At 45.0% G+C, this 20,526-nt stretch overlaps 1 protein-coding gene across 1 annotated transcript in view; it reads right to left on the bottom strand.

The window, feature by feature from the left end:
- Positions 1–2,494: 2,494 nt before the first annotated feature.
- ITGA5 (integrin subunit alpha 5) overlaps positions 2,495–20,526 on the bottom strand; it is a 134,444-nt gene continuing 116,412 nt past the window's right edge. The window contains exons 21-22 of the mRNA XM_044285484.1: positions 3,358–3,457; positions 2,495–2,655 (exon numbers count right to left, since the gene is read on the bottom strand). Of these exons, the coding sequence (XP_044141419.1) occupies positions 2,495–2,655; positions 3,358–3,457 (261 nt within the window). The remainder of the gene's footprint in view (positions 2,656–3,357; positions 3,458–20,526) is intronic.

Genomic DNA, 20,526 nt, shown 5'->3' with positions numbered 1-20,526 from the left:
CGGTTATCGTTGGTCTTCCCTGGCTGCGTCAGCACACTCCAGTTCTGGACTGGCACTCCGGTCAGATTCTGTATTGAGGATCATCTTGCCAGTCCACCTGCTTATAAGAGGTCCGACCTGCTTCCTCGCTTACTGTACCTGTAGAACTGCCTGGACTTCCAGTATGCCAGTTTTGCAGATGTATTCAGTAAGAAAGAGGCCGAGACCCTGCCTCCACATCGTCCATATGATTGTCCGATTGACCTTCTGCCTAGTGCCATTCCTCCTCATGGTCGAGTCTACCCACTCTCACTTCCTGAGACCCAAGCGATGTCTGATTACATCAAGGAGAATCTCAAGAAGGGATTTATCTGGAGTCTACTTCACCATCCGGCGCCGGGTTCTTCTTTGTGCAGAAGAAAGATGGTTCCTTACGGCCCTGTATAGACTAACGGGGTCTGAATAAGGTCACAGTCAAGAATTGATACCTGTCACGGTCGTATTGTTGTTTGACCGTGATGCGGTTGCCGTGCAGACTGGTTGCCGGGGGCAATGTGTAGTTTTCGGTTTGCACGCGACCTTTCCCTTTAAGGTGTGTCTCCCTGCTGTTTGGTGAGCGAGGGGTTAAGCCTCTAGATAGTGGGTATTTAGGTGTGTCCTGGGTGTGGCCACTTGCTTGACTTTATCTGTGGCTTCCTGGCTTAGGGCAGTGGTAACTCCAGCCTTGTTTGGTGTTGGAGCTCTGCTCCTTTCCTGGGTGAACCTGCCCAGTCCTCGAGGGCCACCTTGTTGGACATAAATTGTCTTCCTTTTGTATGCTCCTTATACCCTACCTCACTTGTTGTATATTAGGTGTGGGTTTATGTTCAGGGTGTGTCAACATCTTGATTGTTGTTTAATGTCTGGGCTGTTGTTGGTGTTTGTCCCTGCATGTAAGACTTTTTCCCTGTGTGTTGTTTCCTCCAGAAGGGGGTTGGTTTCCCGGAGGGGTGAACCACTAGCCTGTATGCAGTGCTGCCTGGGGCTGCCATGCACCTGGCGGCATGGGGGTCCTGGAAGAGTCTGGTGTGCTGGATACCTGTGAGTTGCTTGTACGGCATCCTGTTTGGTGTTAGGGCTCCTGTACGTATGGACGGGTTCCAGTTGTGGAGACTTCGACAGGTAAGTGTGTTGTCTTGTGTTCTCACCTGCCGATCCTCTTGCTGTGTATGGTCTCTCCTTTTCCCTGCTATTAGGTCTTTAGAGACTCTTGTTCTTCCGTGTCTTGGATGAACAGGACGTCTCCCCCCTGCTCCTATCTGAGGGATTATCAGGGCGACTCAGGGTCCCAGGTTTCCAGGGTATGAGCCGTCTTACCATCTGGGTCCGCTCATATGGTAAGGAGTTAGGGAGAGGATTAGGGACGCTATAGGAGGTGACCTGCTTCCCTTTTCCTGGCTTCTTGGCCTAGCAGCTATCCCTTATCCTTTTACATTGTACGGTGGGGGGTTTCCACCACTCCCCACTGTGACAATACCCTCTTCTGCTAATCTCCAAACTCTTTGACAGGAGTCGAGGAGCTAAGGTCTTCACAAAATTCGACATACAACCTTATCCGCATTCAAGAGGGCGATGAGTGGAAGACTGCTTTCAACACTCGTGATGGACACTACGAGTATCTCGTCATGCCCTTCAGTCTCTGCAATGGTCCCGTGGTATTCCAGGAGTTGGTAAACAATATCTTCTGGAACCTGCTCTATGTCTGCGTGATAGTGTACCTGGACGATATATACTGATTTATTCTCCAGATTTGACCACTCACCGGAAGCATGTACAATTAGTTTTACAGAGGTTGAGAGAGAATCGACTTTATGCCAAACTAGAGAAATGTATCTTTAAAAAAATCTTCTGTATCGTTCCTCAGACACATAATCTCGGATGCCGGGTTGCAGATGGATCCTGAGAAACTGAATGCAGTGATGGACTGGCCCCGCCCACAGGGTCTTCGTGCTATACTGCGCTTCCTTGGATTTGCTAATTTCTATCATCAGTTCATCACAAATTTTTCATCTCTTACATCTCCGATCTCCGCTCTTAGCAGGAAAGGGGTGAATGCCAGAGACTGGATTCCTGATGTGGAGACCACCTTCATCCAATTAAAAAGGTATTTTGCTTCTGCACCTGTTCTGCATCATCCTGATGTCTCCCGCCAATTCTTTTTAGAAGTGAACGCCTCCTCCATAGGACCCTATGCTGTATTACTACAAAAAGGTTCCAAAGGCAAGACGTTAACATGTGGATTCTCCTCCAAGCTCTTCTCCCCTGTTGAGAGGAATTACTGTATAGGAGACAGGGAGCTTCTGGCCATAAAACTTGCCTTGGAGGAGTGGCGTTATCTATTGGAGGGGGCCCAGCATCCAGTAATAATCTTTACCAACCACAAGAACCTTACATATCTGCAGACAGCCCAGTGTCTGAACCCTCGCCAGGCCAGGTGGGCACTCTTCTTCTCCCATTTTGATTTTGAGCTGCACTTTCACCCGGCCGAGAAGAACATCCAGGCAGATACTCTGTCTCGGTCATTTGACTTCTCCGACCAGCAGAAGTAGCCCCAGTACATTGTAGATCCTGCTTGCTTGATCACAGTGGCTCCTGTCCTGTTAAAAGACATACCTCCCGGGAAGACATTCATGCTATCTGCAAAAAGAAAACATATTCTAGCTTGGGGGGCACAACTCCAAACTGGCTAGTCACCCAGGGATCCGCAAAACCACAGAACTTTTGTCTCGCCACTACTGGTGGCCCACACTGTCTAAAAATGTAGGTGATTATGTGTCTGCCTGTCTGTGCTCAGAATAAAGTCTCCAGGACCAAACCACCCGGGCTGTTGTTACCCCTTCCTGTTCCTTATTCCCCATGGCAACACATTGCCATGGACTTTGTTACAGATCTGCCCTCTTCTGCCGGGTGTACAGCTATTTAGGTGGTCGTGGACCGCTTCTCCAAGATGGCGCACTTCGTTCCTTTGGCTGAACTGCCCTCGGCTTCTGAACTTGCTAAACTGTTCGTGAGACACATATTCCGCTTGCATGGTTTACCTTGGCATATTGTTTCTGATCGAGGAGTCCAGTTTACCTCTGAGCTCTGGAGGGTGACTTTGCTGGCTACTCAAAATTGAGCTGGACTTCTCTTCTGGTTATCATCCCCAGACCAAAGGGCAAGTGGAGCGGGTCAATCAAATATTGTAGAACTATCTCCGACATTTTGTTTCAGCCCAACACGACAACTGGCTACAATTGCTACCTTGGGCTGAGTTCTCCTATAACAACCACACTAGTGAGTCTACTGGATCCTCTCTATTCTTTGTTGTTTTTGGTCAACATCCTCGTACTCCTCTACCTGTTCCTACATCTTCTGGGGTACCAGCTTCGGATTCCTCTTTTAGAGATTTTTTGAAGATTTGTCTTGACGCCAAGGTCTGCATCAACAAAGCGGTGCCCTGCATGAAAACTAATGCAGACAAGAGAAGAAGAAAACCACCTCAGTTCTCGTCTGGAGAGAAGGTATGGCTCTCCTCTAAAAAATATCCGCTTAAAGAGGACCTTTCACTACTCTACAAACGAAAAACTAACTATACCTGTGGGCAGAGCGGCGCCCAGGGGTCCCCCTGCACTTACTAGCAAGTCTGGGTGCCGCTCCGTTCGCCCGGTATAGGCTCCGGTGCCTGCGCTCCCTCTGACTGTTTTCTTGTAGGAGGCGTGTCCCTTGCTTCACTGCTGGCCAATCGCAGCGCACAGCTCATAGCCAGGCTTGCTAGTAAGTGCAGGGGGACCCCTGGGCGCCGCTCTGCCCACAGGTATAGTTAGTTTTTCATTTGTAGAGTAGTGAAAGGTCCTCTTTAAGGGTTCCCAGTTTTAAGTTTGCTCCTAGGTTCTTTGGACCCTTTGAAGTATTGAGGAGGATCAAAGAAGTGACATATAAGTTACGTCTGACTCTCTCTCTGCGTATTCCCAATGCCTACCACGTGTCCTTACTGAAACCAGTAGTCCTTAATGGCTTCTCAACGACTCCTTCTACTCTAACTCCAGTATCTGAAGATTCTGACGAGACATTTGAGGTCAAAGACATAATGGACATCAAGAAGCGTGGCAAGAAGACCTACTATCTGGTGAACTGGAAGGGCTTTGGTCCTGAGGAGAGTTCTTGGGAGCCGGAGGAGAACATTCATGTTCCGGACCCGATAAAAAAAAAAAGTTTGTCTCATTGTGGACTCAATTAGAGGGGGCGTAAGGGGGGGTATTGTAACAGCAGCTGCTGTGCGCCGCTGTTCCACCGCGGTCACGGGCCCCGTGCTCAGCGGTGATCTGTGGCAAGAGCTTCCCATTCACCACTGCAGCTCTGGGATCTGTCTGTGTAGGTGCTGTGGTTCTGAGGATCCACTCCAGAGTTTCATCTCAGCCCTGGCCACAGCATGCTTGCTGCTGTTTTTTTGCAGAACTTCCTAAAGGGCCCACTTCCTGGGTTTTATGGGTTAGGTCATGTGACCTCACTTGTGCTCTGCGTAGGTTCCTGATAACCATTTCTGTTCCTGTGTTCCTGACTCGTACCTGTTTTCCTGGATTCTGTTACTCGTCTGATCCCTGCCAGCTTGACTTGGCTCTCCTGTTGCCAACCCAGATTGACTGACTTGTACCTGTGCCGCCTGCCCTGACCTTTTGCCTGTCTTAATCCGCCTCTGCCTCATCCTTTGGTCCTGCATTGTCATGACGACTCCACCTGCCTGAATATGCCTGTACTTCTGGTACCTTTCCCTGGTAACTCCTGGTCCGCCTGGACCAGCTGCATCTCCTCAAGAGAAGTAGCGACCTGGTGTTCCGCTTGGGAAAGTCTATCCCCACCATCAGGGGTATTGTGAAGAATCGAGGGGGTTCACTTAGACAACGCCCTTAGAGGAGGTAGGACACGTGGCACACCCGCTGGTTCGTGACAGCATCTCAGCTCTGTACAGATAAAAGGACTCAATATTTTTTAATAAAGAACAATTTAAAAAAATGATTTTTAGCTCATAATGCGTACAATGCAGAAAAAAAAAATGGCCCCCAAAGATGCATATAGCTTTTAAGGTCTGAGACCTCGGTCAAAGTTCTGCTCAAATCTCCTTGAGTTCCCATACATTTGCAATGTACCTTTCCTTTTTTCACTCTAAAATCTTACAAAACCAAAACAAAACACTAATATTGCTTAAAATGTTGAAAAGTGTGTTTTATCTTTAACTTTATACCTTTTGGAGATAATTTTATCTTCAACTTGCTTAACTGTTCACAATAAAGGTAATTTTGACCAGGGGTGCCCAAACTTTTTCATGCCACTGTATTTCCAAATGCAATATCATAGCTAAAACTAAAATTTATGCTTCAAACTGAATGTTGAACTTGGAGTAAAGCTGATTTCCAAAGAAGATGAAGCTGAAACTGGCTGTGACTAACGTGTTGTTCTGAATTCGAGGTAATTGTGAAATGAAACCTGATTTAGCTCTTAGAACGTTTGTAGTAATTTTGCAATTTACAATAACCTTCTAACTTCTCCATGGCAGACCACAGCTCAGCTCTCAGACGTTGTAACCAGAAAGTATTACATCCTCTTTTCATTCCAAAACTTTGTTTTAATGCCAAAAGACAGTTTGTTCTTAAAGGGATTTTCAGGCTTTTTTTTTAACTGATGACCTATCCTCAGGATAGGCCATCAGTATCTGATCATGGGGGTCCGACACCTGGAGCTCCGGTGAGCGCTGCAGCCTCCTCACAGCTTACCAAGCACAGTGCCATACATTGTACAGAAACTGTGCCTGGTATTGCAGCTCAGACCCATTCACTTTAATGGGGCGAGCTGCCCCTAGGCCATGTGACCGAAGAACGTGACATCATTGGCCTAGGCCAGTGGTCGGCAAACTGCGGCTCGCGAGCCACAAGCGGCTCGCGAGCCCCTTAAATGCAGATCTTACAGGTGACCTGTGTGGCGGCGCTGCTAAGATTTGTAACTTCGCTACTGTCGCTCCGCTAAGCGCAGCTGCCCATGGAGTCCTGGGCGGCGCGCGGTCCGGACTAATATGGAAAGGAGGGGCCCCCCGTCGGCGGCCGCTCTGAGCCCCGCTCTGCCTGCCTCTTTAAGAGACTCGACGAGCAGTGGGTGTGAGTGAGCGTGCCGCGTCTGTCTGACGTTGCCACAGCTCCGCCCACAGAACAGAGAAGAACCAGCGGCAGCCAGCCACAGACTCTGCCAGGGAAGGCCCGCAGCCTGCCGCACACACACAGAAGACTTAAGGACTGGAACAGGAGGCAGCCAGGTTCCAACAGTTACTGGTAGGTAGGTTGGTTAGTTATAACAACTTAGTTACTGTATCCCCTTCCCACCCGTCCCAGCCAGTCATGAGAGAGATGTCTGTGCATGTGCTGGCACTGCTGGAGAAATGTTCCATGGGGCCGCGGCCACCCTGGTTCTGTTTGGACTGGACTGGAGACTCATGGGGGGGGGGGGGGGCGAATGACTCAGAGTCATGAGAGAGTTGCGACAGAACCAGGGCGGCCCATGGCACATTTCTCCAGCAGTGCCAGCACATGCACAAACATCTCAGATTCATGAGAGAGATGTCTGTGCATGTGTTGGCACTGGAACTGCTGGAGAAATGTGCCATGGGGCTGCGGCCGCCCTGGTTCTGTTTGGAGAAATGTGCAGTGGGGGGCCCTTATTGTTTTTCGCCCCAGGGCCCCATTTCACCTACCAAAGCTGGAGAGGGTGTGTACATCTCATATCACCCATATTTCCTCCCACTATTAGGAACCTCCTCCTTCCAAATGTCGGAACGTGCTGCGTCACAACAGGAAGTGACGAGGGTAGTGAAAGTTCTCGGGTAGGGAAAAAATGCGGCTCTTAAAATAAATTTCAAATCGCGGTTTTGTTAAAATTTGGCTCAGTTGACTAAAAAGTTTTCCCACCACTGGCCTAGGCTAAGTTGTGAGAAGGCCGCAGTACTCCTGTGAGCACTTCAGCCTTCTCAAACGGCTGATCGGCAGTCGTACCCAGACTGATCATATACTGATGACCCATCCAGAGGACAAGTCATCAGTTAAAAAAATAAACTCTTATATAAGTATGCAGAATGTATGTGGTACATCATACCTATTGTCACAAGAATATGGCATTCACAGTGGACATCAGTGTTAAAATGGATTAGGATTCATTAATCCTTAGGCAAACAGAGCCGTACAAAGTATGGCACTGGGAGGGTCTTTAAACATGAAGTATTAGAGCTACAGTTCCTATGTTGGCCAGCAGGTGGCAGGCCAACATAGGATAACAGCAATTTGAGCTTATACTGTACTTCTATGGAAATATTGTAGCCTCCTAAAGGGGCTACAAAAAAGTTAAAAAAAGTTATTATAAAAATGTTGAAATCACCCCCTTTCCCTAGAATAAAAAAATAAACACAAATAAAAATATTAACAATATGTGCATTGCTGCATCCGAAAACGCCCCAACGATTAAAATATTAATCCCATATCGCGAATGGTCTAACACAAAAAAATATCAAAATGTCTGATTAGCCATTTTTTTTATCATTTCTCTTACCCCAAAAAATGAATGAATGAATAAAATGTGATCAGTCATACACATTCCAACTTGCTATCATTAATAACTACAGATCATTCTAAAAAAAAATAAGTCCCACACAGCTCAGTAGACATAACTATATTTATTTTTAATTTTTTTCATAGTATTTAATGGGGCTGTCTCATCTCGCCGTTACTAAAGAGAGATGAGGGAGTCCCGACCATATCCTGGCTGGAAACAGCAAAGCGCTCTGGTGCTCCGCTGTTTCAGTAGCTCCCATTGCAGTGCATAAGAGCTACAGAACAGTGTAGCACAACAAGCTATGCTGTTTCTAAGTTAGGGAAACTGCATAGCTGGTTGTGCTACACTGTTTCCGTAGCTCTCATGCACGGCAATTAGAGCTACTGAAACAGCAGAGTGTCGGAGCGCTCCGATGTTTCCCGGCTGGGAGGTGGTTGGGACTGTGTCTCATCGCGCCTTAGTAACAGCCAGATGAGACAACCCCTTTAAAGCGCAAGAAACACTATACATATTAGTATCACTGGATTCATACTGACCTGGAGAATAGCGAATGCCGTAAAAAAGACAAAACATAAAACTGGCAGAATTTTTTTTCCAATTCCACCCCATTTGGAATTTTTCCCCTCAAAAAACAAGCCCTCATATGGCCATGTGAACATGTGAAGACAGGGAATTAAAATGAAAACGCAAAAACAAAAAAACTCAGGTATCCAAGGGGTTAAAGTCATTGATCTTCAGCGTTCTTGTTCCAAGGATGCCCAGTCCCCCGCTGTTCTCTGCTTCCTACTGCTTGCGATGATGTCCCGATACAATTACATGTGACCCCTGTAGATGATAGTAATAGTATAATGTCAAAATCAAAGTACAGAGCAATACAGCAAGCAATCATAGGTTAAAGACCCCTAGGGGGACTAAAAGAAAAAGTAAAAAAAAAAGGCTCAATAAAGCTTTTAAAATATATTAAAAACCCATAAATATTAAAGTAAAACCCCTCTTTACCTATTTATCATATAAAAAATTATAATGATAATTAGTATAGCCAAGTCCAAAATGCCACACTGAATGTCCTAAAAAAGCACAATATCAGAGCTGCTGCTTTTTTATTAAACTGCCAGCCTAAAATTACTGTATTTTTCGCCCCATAACACAAATTTTTTCCCCCTAAAAGTAGGGGGAAATGCCCCAGCGTCTTATGGGGTGAATAATGAGCACTTCCATTATGGAAGCGCTCATTAGTACCGGGGGACTGGGAAGCGGTGAAGGCTCTGTACTCACTGCTTCCTGGTCCTTGGCTGTGCTGTGGCTGTGCACAGAGTGAGGGCGCTCTGTGACCTCACGCTGTGCACGCCGGTTCACTGCACAGCCGGTGGCAGGAAGAGCAGGAGGGAGTGCTGGAGGAGAGGAGCGGCGGCGTCTGGAGCAGGAGAGGTAAGGGGAGTATTTTTTTTTGTGGCATGGGGGCTGATTGGGGGGTCATAAACATTGAGGTCTGAGCTGATGTCTTATTAACATTGGGGGTCTGATTGGGGCTGTCAACTGAGGTCTGTTTAACATTGGGGGTCTGACCTGAGGTCTAATGAAAAATATTTTTTTCTTATTGTCCTCCTCTAAAACCTAGGTTCTTATAGGGCGAAAAATACAATAATGTCTTACAGTTAACTATATATTATGAAATTTTAAATGGTGCCATTAAAAAATGCAACTTTTGGCTTCATGTACATGGCCCTGTCCATATTTAACTATGCAAACAATGGATTTGCAAAATACAGATACCTTCCATATGCATTCCGCATTTTTCTCACTCCCATAGATAGAATTGGCTGTTTTTCTCCGCAATGCAGACCAGAGGCATATCTAGGGGTCCAGCACAGGAGGGTCTAATAACACATCCATCCCCTGAGTGGGCCCCCCAACCCAGGTAACGCCACAACATGACCAATATCAATACCCCTAGACAGTGACTAAATATTATTACCATACAGTTACTAAAGAAAACATTGTAGAAAAACCAATATTACCACCGTTTACACAGCTCTGCAGAACATATAAGTGAATACAGTAAAGTTATATACTGAACAAGGACTTACAGCTGGTGTCTCTGGCTGGAATTATTCACTTCTGTCTTCTTGATCTGGGACCACTATAATCTTCCAGCCACAGCAGAGACATCTTTGCAACTTTTTCCAGCATCCACTGTACCTTTCCCAAACTTACAAATTCTGCTGATATCCCAATTTTGTGTCTGTTGCTGTCTCTGCCCCCCCTAATACTGTTTTCCTCAGCCATATTATTCCCTGTTTCGGCTGCACAGCTAGATGCATTTCACTCAGAAGCAGGGGGTGTCTCCCTTCTGTGAAATCTGCCAGCAATATACAGGTCCTTCTCAAAAAATTTGCATATTGTGATAAAGTTCATTATTTTCTGTAATGTACTGATAAACATTAGACTTTCATATATTTTAGATTCATTAAACACCAACTGAAGTAGTTCAAGCCTTTTATTGTTTTAATATTGATGATTTTGGCATACAGCTCATGAAAACCCAAATTTCCTATCTAAAAAAATTAGCATATTTCATCTGACCAATAAAAGAAAAGTGTTTTTAATAGAAAAAAAGTCAACCTTCAAATAATGATGTTCAGTTATGCACTCAATACTTGGTCGGGAATCCTTTTGCAGAAATGACTGCTTCAATGCGGCGTGGCATGGAGGCAATCAGCCTGTGGCACTGCTGAGGTGTTATGGAGGCCCAGGATGCTTCCATAGCGGCCTTAAGCTCATCCAGAGTGTTGGGTCTTGCGTCTCTCAACTTTCTCTTCCCAATATCCCACAGATTCTCTATGGGGTTCAGGTCAGGAGAGTTGGCAGGCCAATTGAGCACAGTAATACCATGGTCAGTAAACCATTTACCAGTGGTTTTGGCACTGTGAGCAGGTGCCAGGTCGTGCTGAAAAATGAAATCTTCATCTCCATAAAGCTTTTCAGCAGATGAAAGCATGAAGTGCTCCAAAATCTCCTGATAGCTAGCTGCATTGACCCTGCCCTTGATAAAACACAGTGGACCAACACCAGCAGCTGACATGGCACCCCAGACCATCACTGACTGTGGGTACTTGACACTGGACTTCAGGCATTTTGGCATTTCCCTCTCCCCAGTCTTCCTCCAGACTCTGGCACCTTGATTTCCGAATGACATGCAACAGTCCAGTGCTGCTTCTCTGTAGCCCAGGTCAGGCGCTTCTGCCGCTGTTTCTGGTTCAAAAGTGGCTTGTCCTGGGGAATGCGGCACCTGTAGCCCATTTCCTGCACACGCCTGTACACGGTGGCTCTGGATGTTTCTACTCCAGACTCAGTCCACTGCTTCCGCAGGTCCCCCAAGGTCTGGAATCGGTCCTTCTCCACAATCTTCCTCAGGGTCCGGTCACCTCTTCTCGTTGTGCAGCGTTTTCTGCCACACTTTTTCCTTCCCACAGACTTCCCACTGAGGGGCCTTGATACAGCACTCTGGGAACAGCCTATTCGTTCAGAAATTTCTTTCTGTGTCTTACCCTCTTGCTTGAGGGTGTCAATGATGGCCTTCTGGACAGCAGTCAGGTCGGCAGTCTTACCCATGATTGCGGTTTTGAGTAATGAACCAGGCTGGGAGTTTTTAAAAGCCTCAGGAATCTTTTGCAGGTGTTTAGAGTTAATTAGTTGATTCAGATGATTAGGTTAATAGCTCGTTTAGAGAACCTTTTCATGATATGCTAATTTTTTTGATAGGAATTTGGGGTTTTCATGAGCTGTATGCCAAAATCATCAATATTAAAACAATAAAAGGCTTGAACTACTTCAGTTGTGTGTAATGAATCTAAAATATATGAAAGTCTAATGTTTATCAGTACATTACAGAAAATAATGAACTTTATCACAATATGCTAATTTTTTTAGAAGGACCTGTACTGTTGTGACATCCTTTTCCTTACTTTCCACTATGTTTGTTTTCAGCTCTGGAGCTCACAGAACAGATAGGTAGGGAGAAATCACACAGAATGGCAGGAGGCTCCTGCAATGTTCAGCAGTGTAGAATTAATAATAATGGCCCAGACAACTGCCACCACTAATTCAAGAAATTATAAACCTTGAACTCGCTTTACCTCAGTCCCTGAAGACCACTGCTGGGTAAAGTGCCCCGTGATAGTAATATAACCAGTAAAGTGCCCCCTGATAGTAATATGCTCAGTAAAGTCCCATCTGACAGTAATATGTCCAATAAAGTGACCCCTGATAGTAATATGCCCAGTAAAGTGCCCCCTGATGGTAATACGACCAGTAAAGTGCCCCCTGATGGTAATACGACCAGTAAAGTGCCCCCTTCACAGGCAGTAAAAAACAAAAAAATAAATAAATAACTCCACATCCTTACCTCGTTCCCCAGCAGCAGCATGACACACGGTGCTCCCGGCCTGCCACACCCCCTACCCAGACCTGCAGCATAGAGGGCCGGCAGGGGGGAGGAATGATGAAGCAGAGAGCTGACCAACGGCTCTGCCAGAAAGCGGGACATACCTCCCCCATACCGGGACGGCGGGACATCCACTGCAATCCGGGACTGTCCTGCAGAACCGGGAACAGTTGGGAGGTATGCACTCTCATATATACAGTATAAAAATGAATTTCTGTCTGTCTGTTCTTCATGCACGGCCAAACAACTGGATCAATCAGCACCATATTTGGCACACCTATGTGTCCGGGAAGATTTTAGACTGGTTCCTAGGTCTCTAGGATGTACGGTTCCTGAGATATTCCCCAAAAAATTATTAGCCAATAGGAGCTTGCAGCTTCACTCATATTCTAACTGCCATTCACAGAGTCACATGACCCTTATTATCCAATATAAGCTCGCAGGTCCTTCAGCCTGGACATACACAGTTACACCAGGTTTCCATAACATTTTTCTTCACTGTTAGAGGTCACTGTTAAGGGGCAAGGTGCTATGGATGTCACATTTTAAGGGGACAGGGTGCTGTTGAAGTCTTATATAAAGGGGGCGTGGTGCAGTGGGGAGGTCACTCTTAAAGGTGAGGGGCCCTGTGCAGGTCATTATTAAGGGGGCAGGCCTCTGTGCAGGACACTATGTTAGGGGGGAGCACTGTTAAAGGGGCGGGCTGCAGTGGAGGTCATTGTTAACGGGGGATGCTGTGGAAGTCACTGTTAAGGGAGCAGGCTACTGTGGAGGGGTCACTGTTAAGGGGGACAGGCCACTGTGGAGGTCAATGTTAAGGGGGAGCGCCACTGTGGAGGTCAATGTTAAAGGGCGAAGTGCTGTATCGGTTACTGTTAAGGGGGCAGGCTCTATGAATGTCACCGTTAGGGGGCGGGCCACTGTGTAGGTCACTGTTAAGGGGGTTAGCCACTGTGCAGGTCATTTTTAGGGGGATGGGGCGCTGTAGAGGTTACTTTTAAGGGGAAGAGCATTGTGAGGTGGCTGTTAACGGTGCAGGGTGCTGTAGAGGTCACTGTTAAGGGAATGGGCTCTGTAAAGGTTACTGTTAAGGGGTGGGCCACTGTGTAGGTCAGTGTAAAGGGGGCAGGCCACTGTGGAGGTCACAGTTAAGGGGCAGGCCACTGTGGAGGTCACAGTTAGGGGGCTGCATACTTTGGAGGTCACTGTTAAGGGTGTGAGGTGCTGTGAAGGCCCAAGTTCAGGGGGTGCACTGCTGTGGAGGTCAATGTTAAGGGGCAGGGTGCTGTGGAGGGTCAGTGTTAAGGGGACAGGCTGCTGTGGAGGGTGTACTCCACAGCGGTTCATCCCCTTAACACTGACCCTCCACAGCACCCTGCCCCTTAACATTGACCTCCACAGCAGTGCAGCCCCTGAACTTGGACCTTCACAGCACCTCTGTTATGGGGGCGGGGGAATGTGAAGGTCACAGTTAAGGGGGCGGGCTCTGTGAAGGTCACTGTTAAAGGGGTGGACCATTATGCAGGTCACTGTTAAGGGGGCAGGCTTCTGTAAAGGTTACTTTCAAGGGGCGCAGGCATTGTGGCCTGATTGTTAAGGGGGTGAGCCACTGTGCAGGTCACTTTTAAGGGGCAGGCCACTGTAGAGATTAGTGTAAAAGGGTAAGGAACTGTAGAGGTCACAGTTAAGAGGGCGTAGTTCTGTGGAGGTCACTGTTAAGGGGAGAGCCGCTGTGGAGTTCACTGTTAAGGGATCGTCGTACTTTGGAGGTCACTGTTAAGGGGGCGAGGTGCTGTGGATGTAATTGTTAAGGGGGTGGGCCTCTGTGGAGATCATTGTTAAGGATCGTGCTGTTGTGAAGGTCAAAGTTAAGAGGGTGGGCTGCTGTGGAGGTCAATGTTAAGGGGCAGGGTGCTGTGGAGGATCAGTGTTAAGGGGACAGGACGCTGTGGAGAACACTGTTATGGGGGCAGGGGGGCTGTGAATGTCACAGTTAACAGGGTGGGGCACTGTGAAGGTCACTGTTAAAGGGTTGGTCTGCTGTGGAGGTCATTATTAGGTAGGTGGGGTGCTGTGGAGGTCACTGTTATGGGGAACACTGTGGGTATCTTTTATCACATACAAACATTAAATTAAATAGTTGAAATATACCCGTGTGAAGCCGGGTCATCCTACTAGTTGTATATAAAATGGAAGAAGCATGCAATAGATTAAAAACTAGGGGGTTATCCAGACTGGCCAATCTGAAGAGAAAAGGATCTGGTCACCAAAAAAATGTATTTGTCAGTTTAAACCAGATAGCAACATATCCTTTTTTGTAATCTGTTTTTATTTTCTGATTGCAAATTTTTTTATTCTATTTATTGGACAGGAGGAGACCTCATTGACTTTTATGGAAGAATTTTCTGAGCATGCTCTGTGACATCTGCAGAGGTCATTGTACAAGGAAGGAATAGATAAGCTTTGGCAATCACCAATTGTGAATGGTGTATTCTGTCTTATCTATACACGAAGGTGATATAATTACAGGCAGGATCAGAATGACAGATAAGCAGGTAACTGCAGTAAAGTTTGCCTCCTTTGAGACAAAATTTTCTTTTTACCCAAAGTTGCACGAGACTTCAGTGAATGAATGCGGTATACAGTTCTACATCTTTAAAAACATTTCAAGCTAGCAATCTGAAGTCGGGTTTGGTACAGAGGTACCAGTCGGTCCTAAACCCGACTTTGGATTCCGAATTTGACTTTTTTTTTAAGATGTAGAACTGAATACAGAATTAATTCACTGAAGTCTCACACGACATTGGGTAAAATAAAAATGTTGTCTCAAAGGAGACAATACATTTTAGGCTGCCCAGACGGATCCGCTCCTATAATGCAGACGATGGGATCCGTTCAGAACGGATCCGTCTGCATTATATTTTAGAAAAAATTCTAAGTGTGAAAGTTGCTCAGACGGATCCGTCCAGACTTTACATTGAAAGTCAATGGGGGACGAATCCGTTTGAAAATTGAGCCATATTGTGTCAACTTCAAACGGATCCGTCCCTATTGGCTTACATTGTAAGTCTGGACGGATCCGTTTGCCTCCGCACGGCCAGGCGGACACCCGAACGCTGCAAGCAGCGTTCGGGTGTCCGCCTGAAGAGCGGAGCGGAGGACAGACGGTGCCAGACTGATGCATTCTGAGCGGATCCGCATCCACTCAGAATGCATTAGGGCAGTACGGATGCGTTCGGAACCGCTTGTGAGAGCGGAGCCCCGAACGCTAGTGTGAAAGTAGCCTTATTGCGGTATGTTCTGAATTAAAACAACGTGTTAGAACAAATCAAATTCAGATCTATGATCTGAAGTTCGATTCGTTCTACACTAATGTTAACCATAAAAATGTGATTTAACAATAGGTCGACTGAGTGGTATAAAAAAAGCTAAACATTGCCAAATTTTTGCAAAAATAAGTCCAAAGAGTCAGAAAGCTCTATTTTGCAACTTTTTGATGCCAGAGTTCTGGAGTGCAGAGCATGCTACCCCTTCCCGCATTCCCACGTGCATGTGCTTGATGCGGTTAGACTGTCACTGCACGGAGCGACAGCCGCAACTCGAGGATTGTTAGGCAACCAGTGACGCTGGCGGGAACCAATCACAGTGTTCACCGGCCAGCGATCGCTGTGATTGGTCCATTACTGCAGATGGACCAATCACAGTTCATTTCCGCAGTTTAGGGGTGAACTATATGTAGTCTCCTTCTCTGATTGTGTAAATTCCTGTCAGGGAAGCGATCACAGGCAGAGCTACTGTTAAAACGACACACCACAGATAAGTAACCCCTTCAGTGCCGAATCGCCACTCTTAGGTGCCCCAGTCAGTGGTACATTTCTCATCAAGCTTGTCAGTCTGTTATCCTCTGACTACTGTGTGGCTCACTCAGCCCATCCGTACAGATATCTGTCACTCCAGCCTGTCCATCCGTCAAGACACCTGTTACGCCCTGCCAAGTTACTTAAAATAAATAAATAATTAACCCTGTCACTGGCTGTTCCCCACCCTCTTGTGTGTACATATTGTACCTAATCTGTACAATATACGGTAAGTTTCTTATGCCTCATGTACCCCATTGCTACCCTCCTTATTGGCACTACTCTGTGCCCCATACCATCAGCCTCCTGAGGCTCATCACCAGCAACCTGTGTTACTTGTCACTCCAGTCAATAAGTGCCCAGTGACTCAGACAGTTTTTATCCTAAAGCAGGCATGCTCAACCTGCGGCCCTCCAGCTGTTGCAAAACTACAACTCCCAGCATGCCTGAACAGCCTACAGCTATCAGCCTACAGCAGGGCATTGTGGGAGTTTTACAACAGCTGGAGGGCCGCAGGTTGAGCATGCCTGTTTAAATAATAAAGGATATACAGGCTTTTAGTTGACTGTTTTATTAAGATAAAAAATATAAATTATGTTAGTTTACAGTTTCAAATGACTAATTGGCATTTCACTGCCGAAGAGGCATATGCCGTGCTTTTTGAGGATAATAACTCCAACAGTGGAGAAGAAGTGACATTTTTAGTGTCATCTTCCTCAAGTGATTCAGCTAGTGATGAACCCCCTTGTAGGCGTCCTAGGGGAAGTGCGCAGTCGCAGCCCCGTACAAGTGAGTCCTCATGGATCCCCACAGTCAACTGTGTGCCCCAGGTGCCTGAATTTACAACCTCTCTAGGCATCAACGCAGATACCACAAGTTTCAGAGAAATTTATTTTTCCCAATTATTCTTCACTGATGACCTAATTAACTTGATGGTGGCACAGACAAATATATATGCAGAGCAATTTATTGCCTGCAATCCAGACAGTAATATTGCAAGGCTCCCCAAATGGACCCCTACGGACAGGACTGAAATGCAGAGGTTTTGGGGACTTTCGTTCGTATTGGAACAAAGATATTCTTTATCACACCCCTCTTTACTGTCTTGCCCTGCCTGGGGCCAGTTTCAAAGCTATTCTAAGATTTCTCCACTTCAACAATATTAATAAATGCCCACCCCCAAGCGACCCCAGTTATGACAGACTCTTTAAAATGAGGCCAGTGGTTGACCACTACAATTCCAAATTTGGTCAAGTATATACCCCCAAAAAATGCCTCTCAGTGGATGAATCATTAGTCCACTTCAAAGGCCAATTACATTTCTGGCAGTACCTGCCAAATAAAAGGGCTAGGTATGGCGTGAACTTGTATAAGGCCTGTGGAAGGGTATACATTGCACTTTCGTATTTATGAGGGCAAAGATTCAAAAATTGAGCCACTAGAGTGCCCCCTAGTTCTGGGTATAAGTGGGAAGATAGTAAAGGATTTGGTCCACCACATGTTGGACCATGGATACCATCTATATTTGGACAACTTTTATAATAGTGTCCCTCTCCTGAATTGCCTTTCTTCCAGAAGCATAGGCACATGTGGCACAATTAGACAAAATCAAAAAGGGCTTCCTAAATCCTTTATAGACCAGAGAGTGCACCGCGGGGAAAGCAGGGCTGTTTGTTCAGAAAAATTAATTTAGCTAAAATACAAGGAAAAACACGATGTTCTTGTGTTAACTACCATCCATGCAAATCAATCCACCCCAGTCCCAGTCCGAGGAACCAAAGAGCAGAACACCAATAGCTGGTCATGGGGGACCTTTAGGGATTTTCAGAAAAAAATCCAGAGATGGGGGGATATGCCACATAACATAAGTATATATATCTATATAGATACTTGGGGCATATATTATATATATATATATATATATATATATATATATATATACACACACATGAGATAAACCTGGGGCATAAATGGGAAAATATAAGCCCACATATATACCCATATACTGGGCCCACATACAGGGGACCTACCATACAGGGCCAATATATACATGGCCATACAGGGAATAAATATCCCTATTGGCTATATAATCGGCCAATATATATACAGATATACATATATCTCAATTAAGGGGCAGATACATATATATCTATATATACGCCCACCTGACTTCCCTCTATAGCAGGCATGCTCAACCTGCGGCCCTCCAGCTGTTGCAAAACTACAAATCCCAGCATGCCCGAACAGCCTACAGCTATCAGTCTACAGCAGGGCATTGTGGGAGTTGTAGTTTTACAACAGCTAGAGGGCCGCAGGTTAAGCATGCCTGTTCTATAGTAACAAATTGTGGGGTGCATTTTCTCCTGATACCCCTTGTTAAAATGAAAAATTTGGGCCTAAAGTGTTTCTTTTTCTTGGGCCTAAAGTGTTTCTTTTTCTTTTTTCTTCTTCAAAATTACAGTAAAGAATTATTATTATTTTCAATTCCCCATGATCACCCATTTCCCAACCCACCCTACCCTTGCGATACGTCTCAAAGACCCTCCATGATCCCCCTCAGACAAGAATAGTATACACATACAATTGCAGGCGAGAAGGATTAAGGCTTCCAAGCTTCCCATATCTTAGTCCACTTCTCCTGACTGTCTCTTTGCCTATATAGGACATTCTTATATTTTTTAACCCCTTAAGGACTCAGCCCTATTTCACCTTAAGGACTTGGCCATTTTTTTGCAAATCTGACCAGTGTCACTTTAAGTGCTCATAACTTTAAAACGCTTTGACTTATCCAGGCCATGCTGAGATTGTTTTTTCGTCACATATTGTACTTCATGACACTGGTAAAATGAAGTCCAAAAAATATTTTTTGGGCATAAAAAAATACCTAATTTACCAAAAATTTTGAAAAATTTGAAAATTTCAAAGTTTCAGTTTCTCTACTTCTGTAATACATAGTAATACCCCCAACAATTGTGATGACTTTACATTCCCCATATGTCTACTTCATGTTTGAATTATATTGGGAATTATATTTTATTTTTTGGGGATGTTACAAGGTTTAGAACTTTAGAAGCAAATATTGAAATTTTTCAGAAATTTACAAAAACCCAATTTTTAGGGACCACTACAGCTTTGAAGTCACTTTGCGAGGCTTACATAATAGAAACCACCCAAAAATGACCCCATTCTATAAACTACACCCCTCAAGGTATTCAAAACTGATTTTACAAACTTTGTTAACCCTTTAGGTGTTGCACAAGAGTTATTGGCAAATGGGGATGAAATTTGAGAATTTCATTTTTTTGCCTAATTTTCCATTTTAACCCATTTTTTCCACTAACAAAGCAAGGGTTAACAGCCAAACAAGACTGTATCTTTATTGCCCTGACTCTGCCGTTTACAGAAACACCCCATATGTGGCCGTAAACTACTGTACGGCCACACAGCGGGGCGTAGAGTGAAAGGTGCGCCGTTTGGTTTTTGGAAGGCATGTTTTGCTGGACAGTTTTTTTGACACCATGTCCCATTTGAAGCCCCCTGATGCACCCCTAGAGTAGAAACTCCCTAAAAGTGACCCCATCTAAGAAACTACACCCCTCAAGGTATTCAAAACTGATTTTACAAACTTTGTTAACCCTTTAGGTGTTGCACAAGATTTAATAAAAAATAGAGATACAATTTCAAAATTTCACTTTTTGGGCAGATTTTCCATTTTAATATATTTTTTCAAGTAACAAAGCAAGGGTTAACAGCCAAACAAAACTCAATATTTATGGCCCTGATTCTGTAGTTTACAGAAACACCTCATATGTGGTTGTAAACCCCTGTACGGGCACACGGCAGGGCGCAGAAGGAAAGGAATGCCATACGGTTTTTGGAAGGCAGATTTTGCTGGACTGTTTTTTTTGACACCATGTCCCATTTGAAGCCCCCCTGATGCACCCCTAGAGTAGAAACTCCCAAAAAGTGACCCCATTTTAGAAACTACGGGATAAGGTGGCAGTTTTGTTGGTACTAGTTTAGGGTACATATGATTTTTATTACACTTTTTGTGCGGCAAGGTAACAAGAAATAGCTTTTTTGGCACAGTTTTTTTTTTGTTATTTACAACATTCATCTGAAAGGTTAGATCATGTGGTAATTTTAAAGAGCAGGTTGTCACGGACGCGGCGATACCTAATATGTATACTTTTTTTTTTATTTATGTAAGTTTTACACAATGATTTCATTTTTAAAACAAAAAAAGTTTTAGTGTCTCCATAGCCTAAGAGCCATAGTTTTTTCAGTTTTTGGGCGATTATCTTATGTAGGGTCTCATTTTTTGCGGGATGAGATGGCTGTTTTATTGGCACTATTTTGGGGTGCATATTACTTGTTGATCGCTTGCTATTGCACTTTTTGTGACGTAAGATGACAAAAAATTGCTTTTTTTAAAGGTTTTTTTTTTTTTTTTTTACGGTGGTCACCTGAGGGGTTAGCTCATGTGATATTTTTATAGAGCCGGTCGATACGGACACGGCGATACCCAATATGTATACTTTTTTTTATTTATGTAAGTTTTACACAATGATTTCATTTTTGAAACAAAAAAAAAATCATGTTTTAGTGTTTCCATAGTCGAAGAGCCATAGTTTTTTC

The sequence above is a fragment of the Bufo gargarizans genome, chromosome 3 (assembly GCF_014858855.1).
Source record: "Bufo gargarizans isolate SCDJY-AF-19 chromosome 3, ASM1485885v1, whole genome shotgun sequence".
In the NCBI taxonomy this organism is placed as follows: Eukaryota; Metazoa; Chordata; class Amphibia; order Anura; family Bufonidae; genus Bufo; species Bufo gargarizans.
This window is presented reverse-complemented; position numbering and strand designations above follow the sequence as displayed.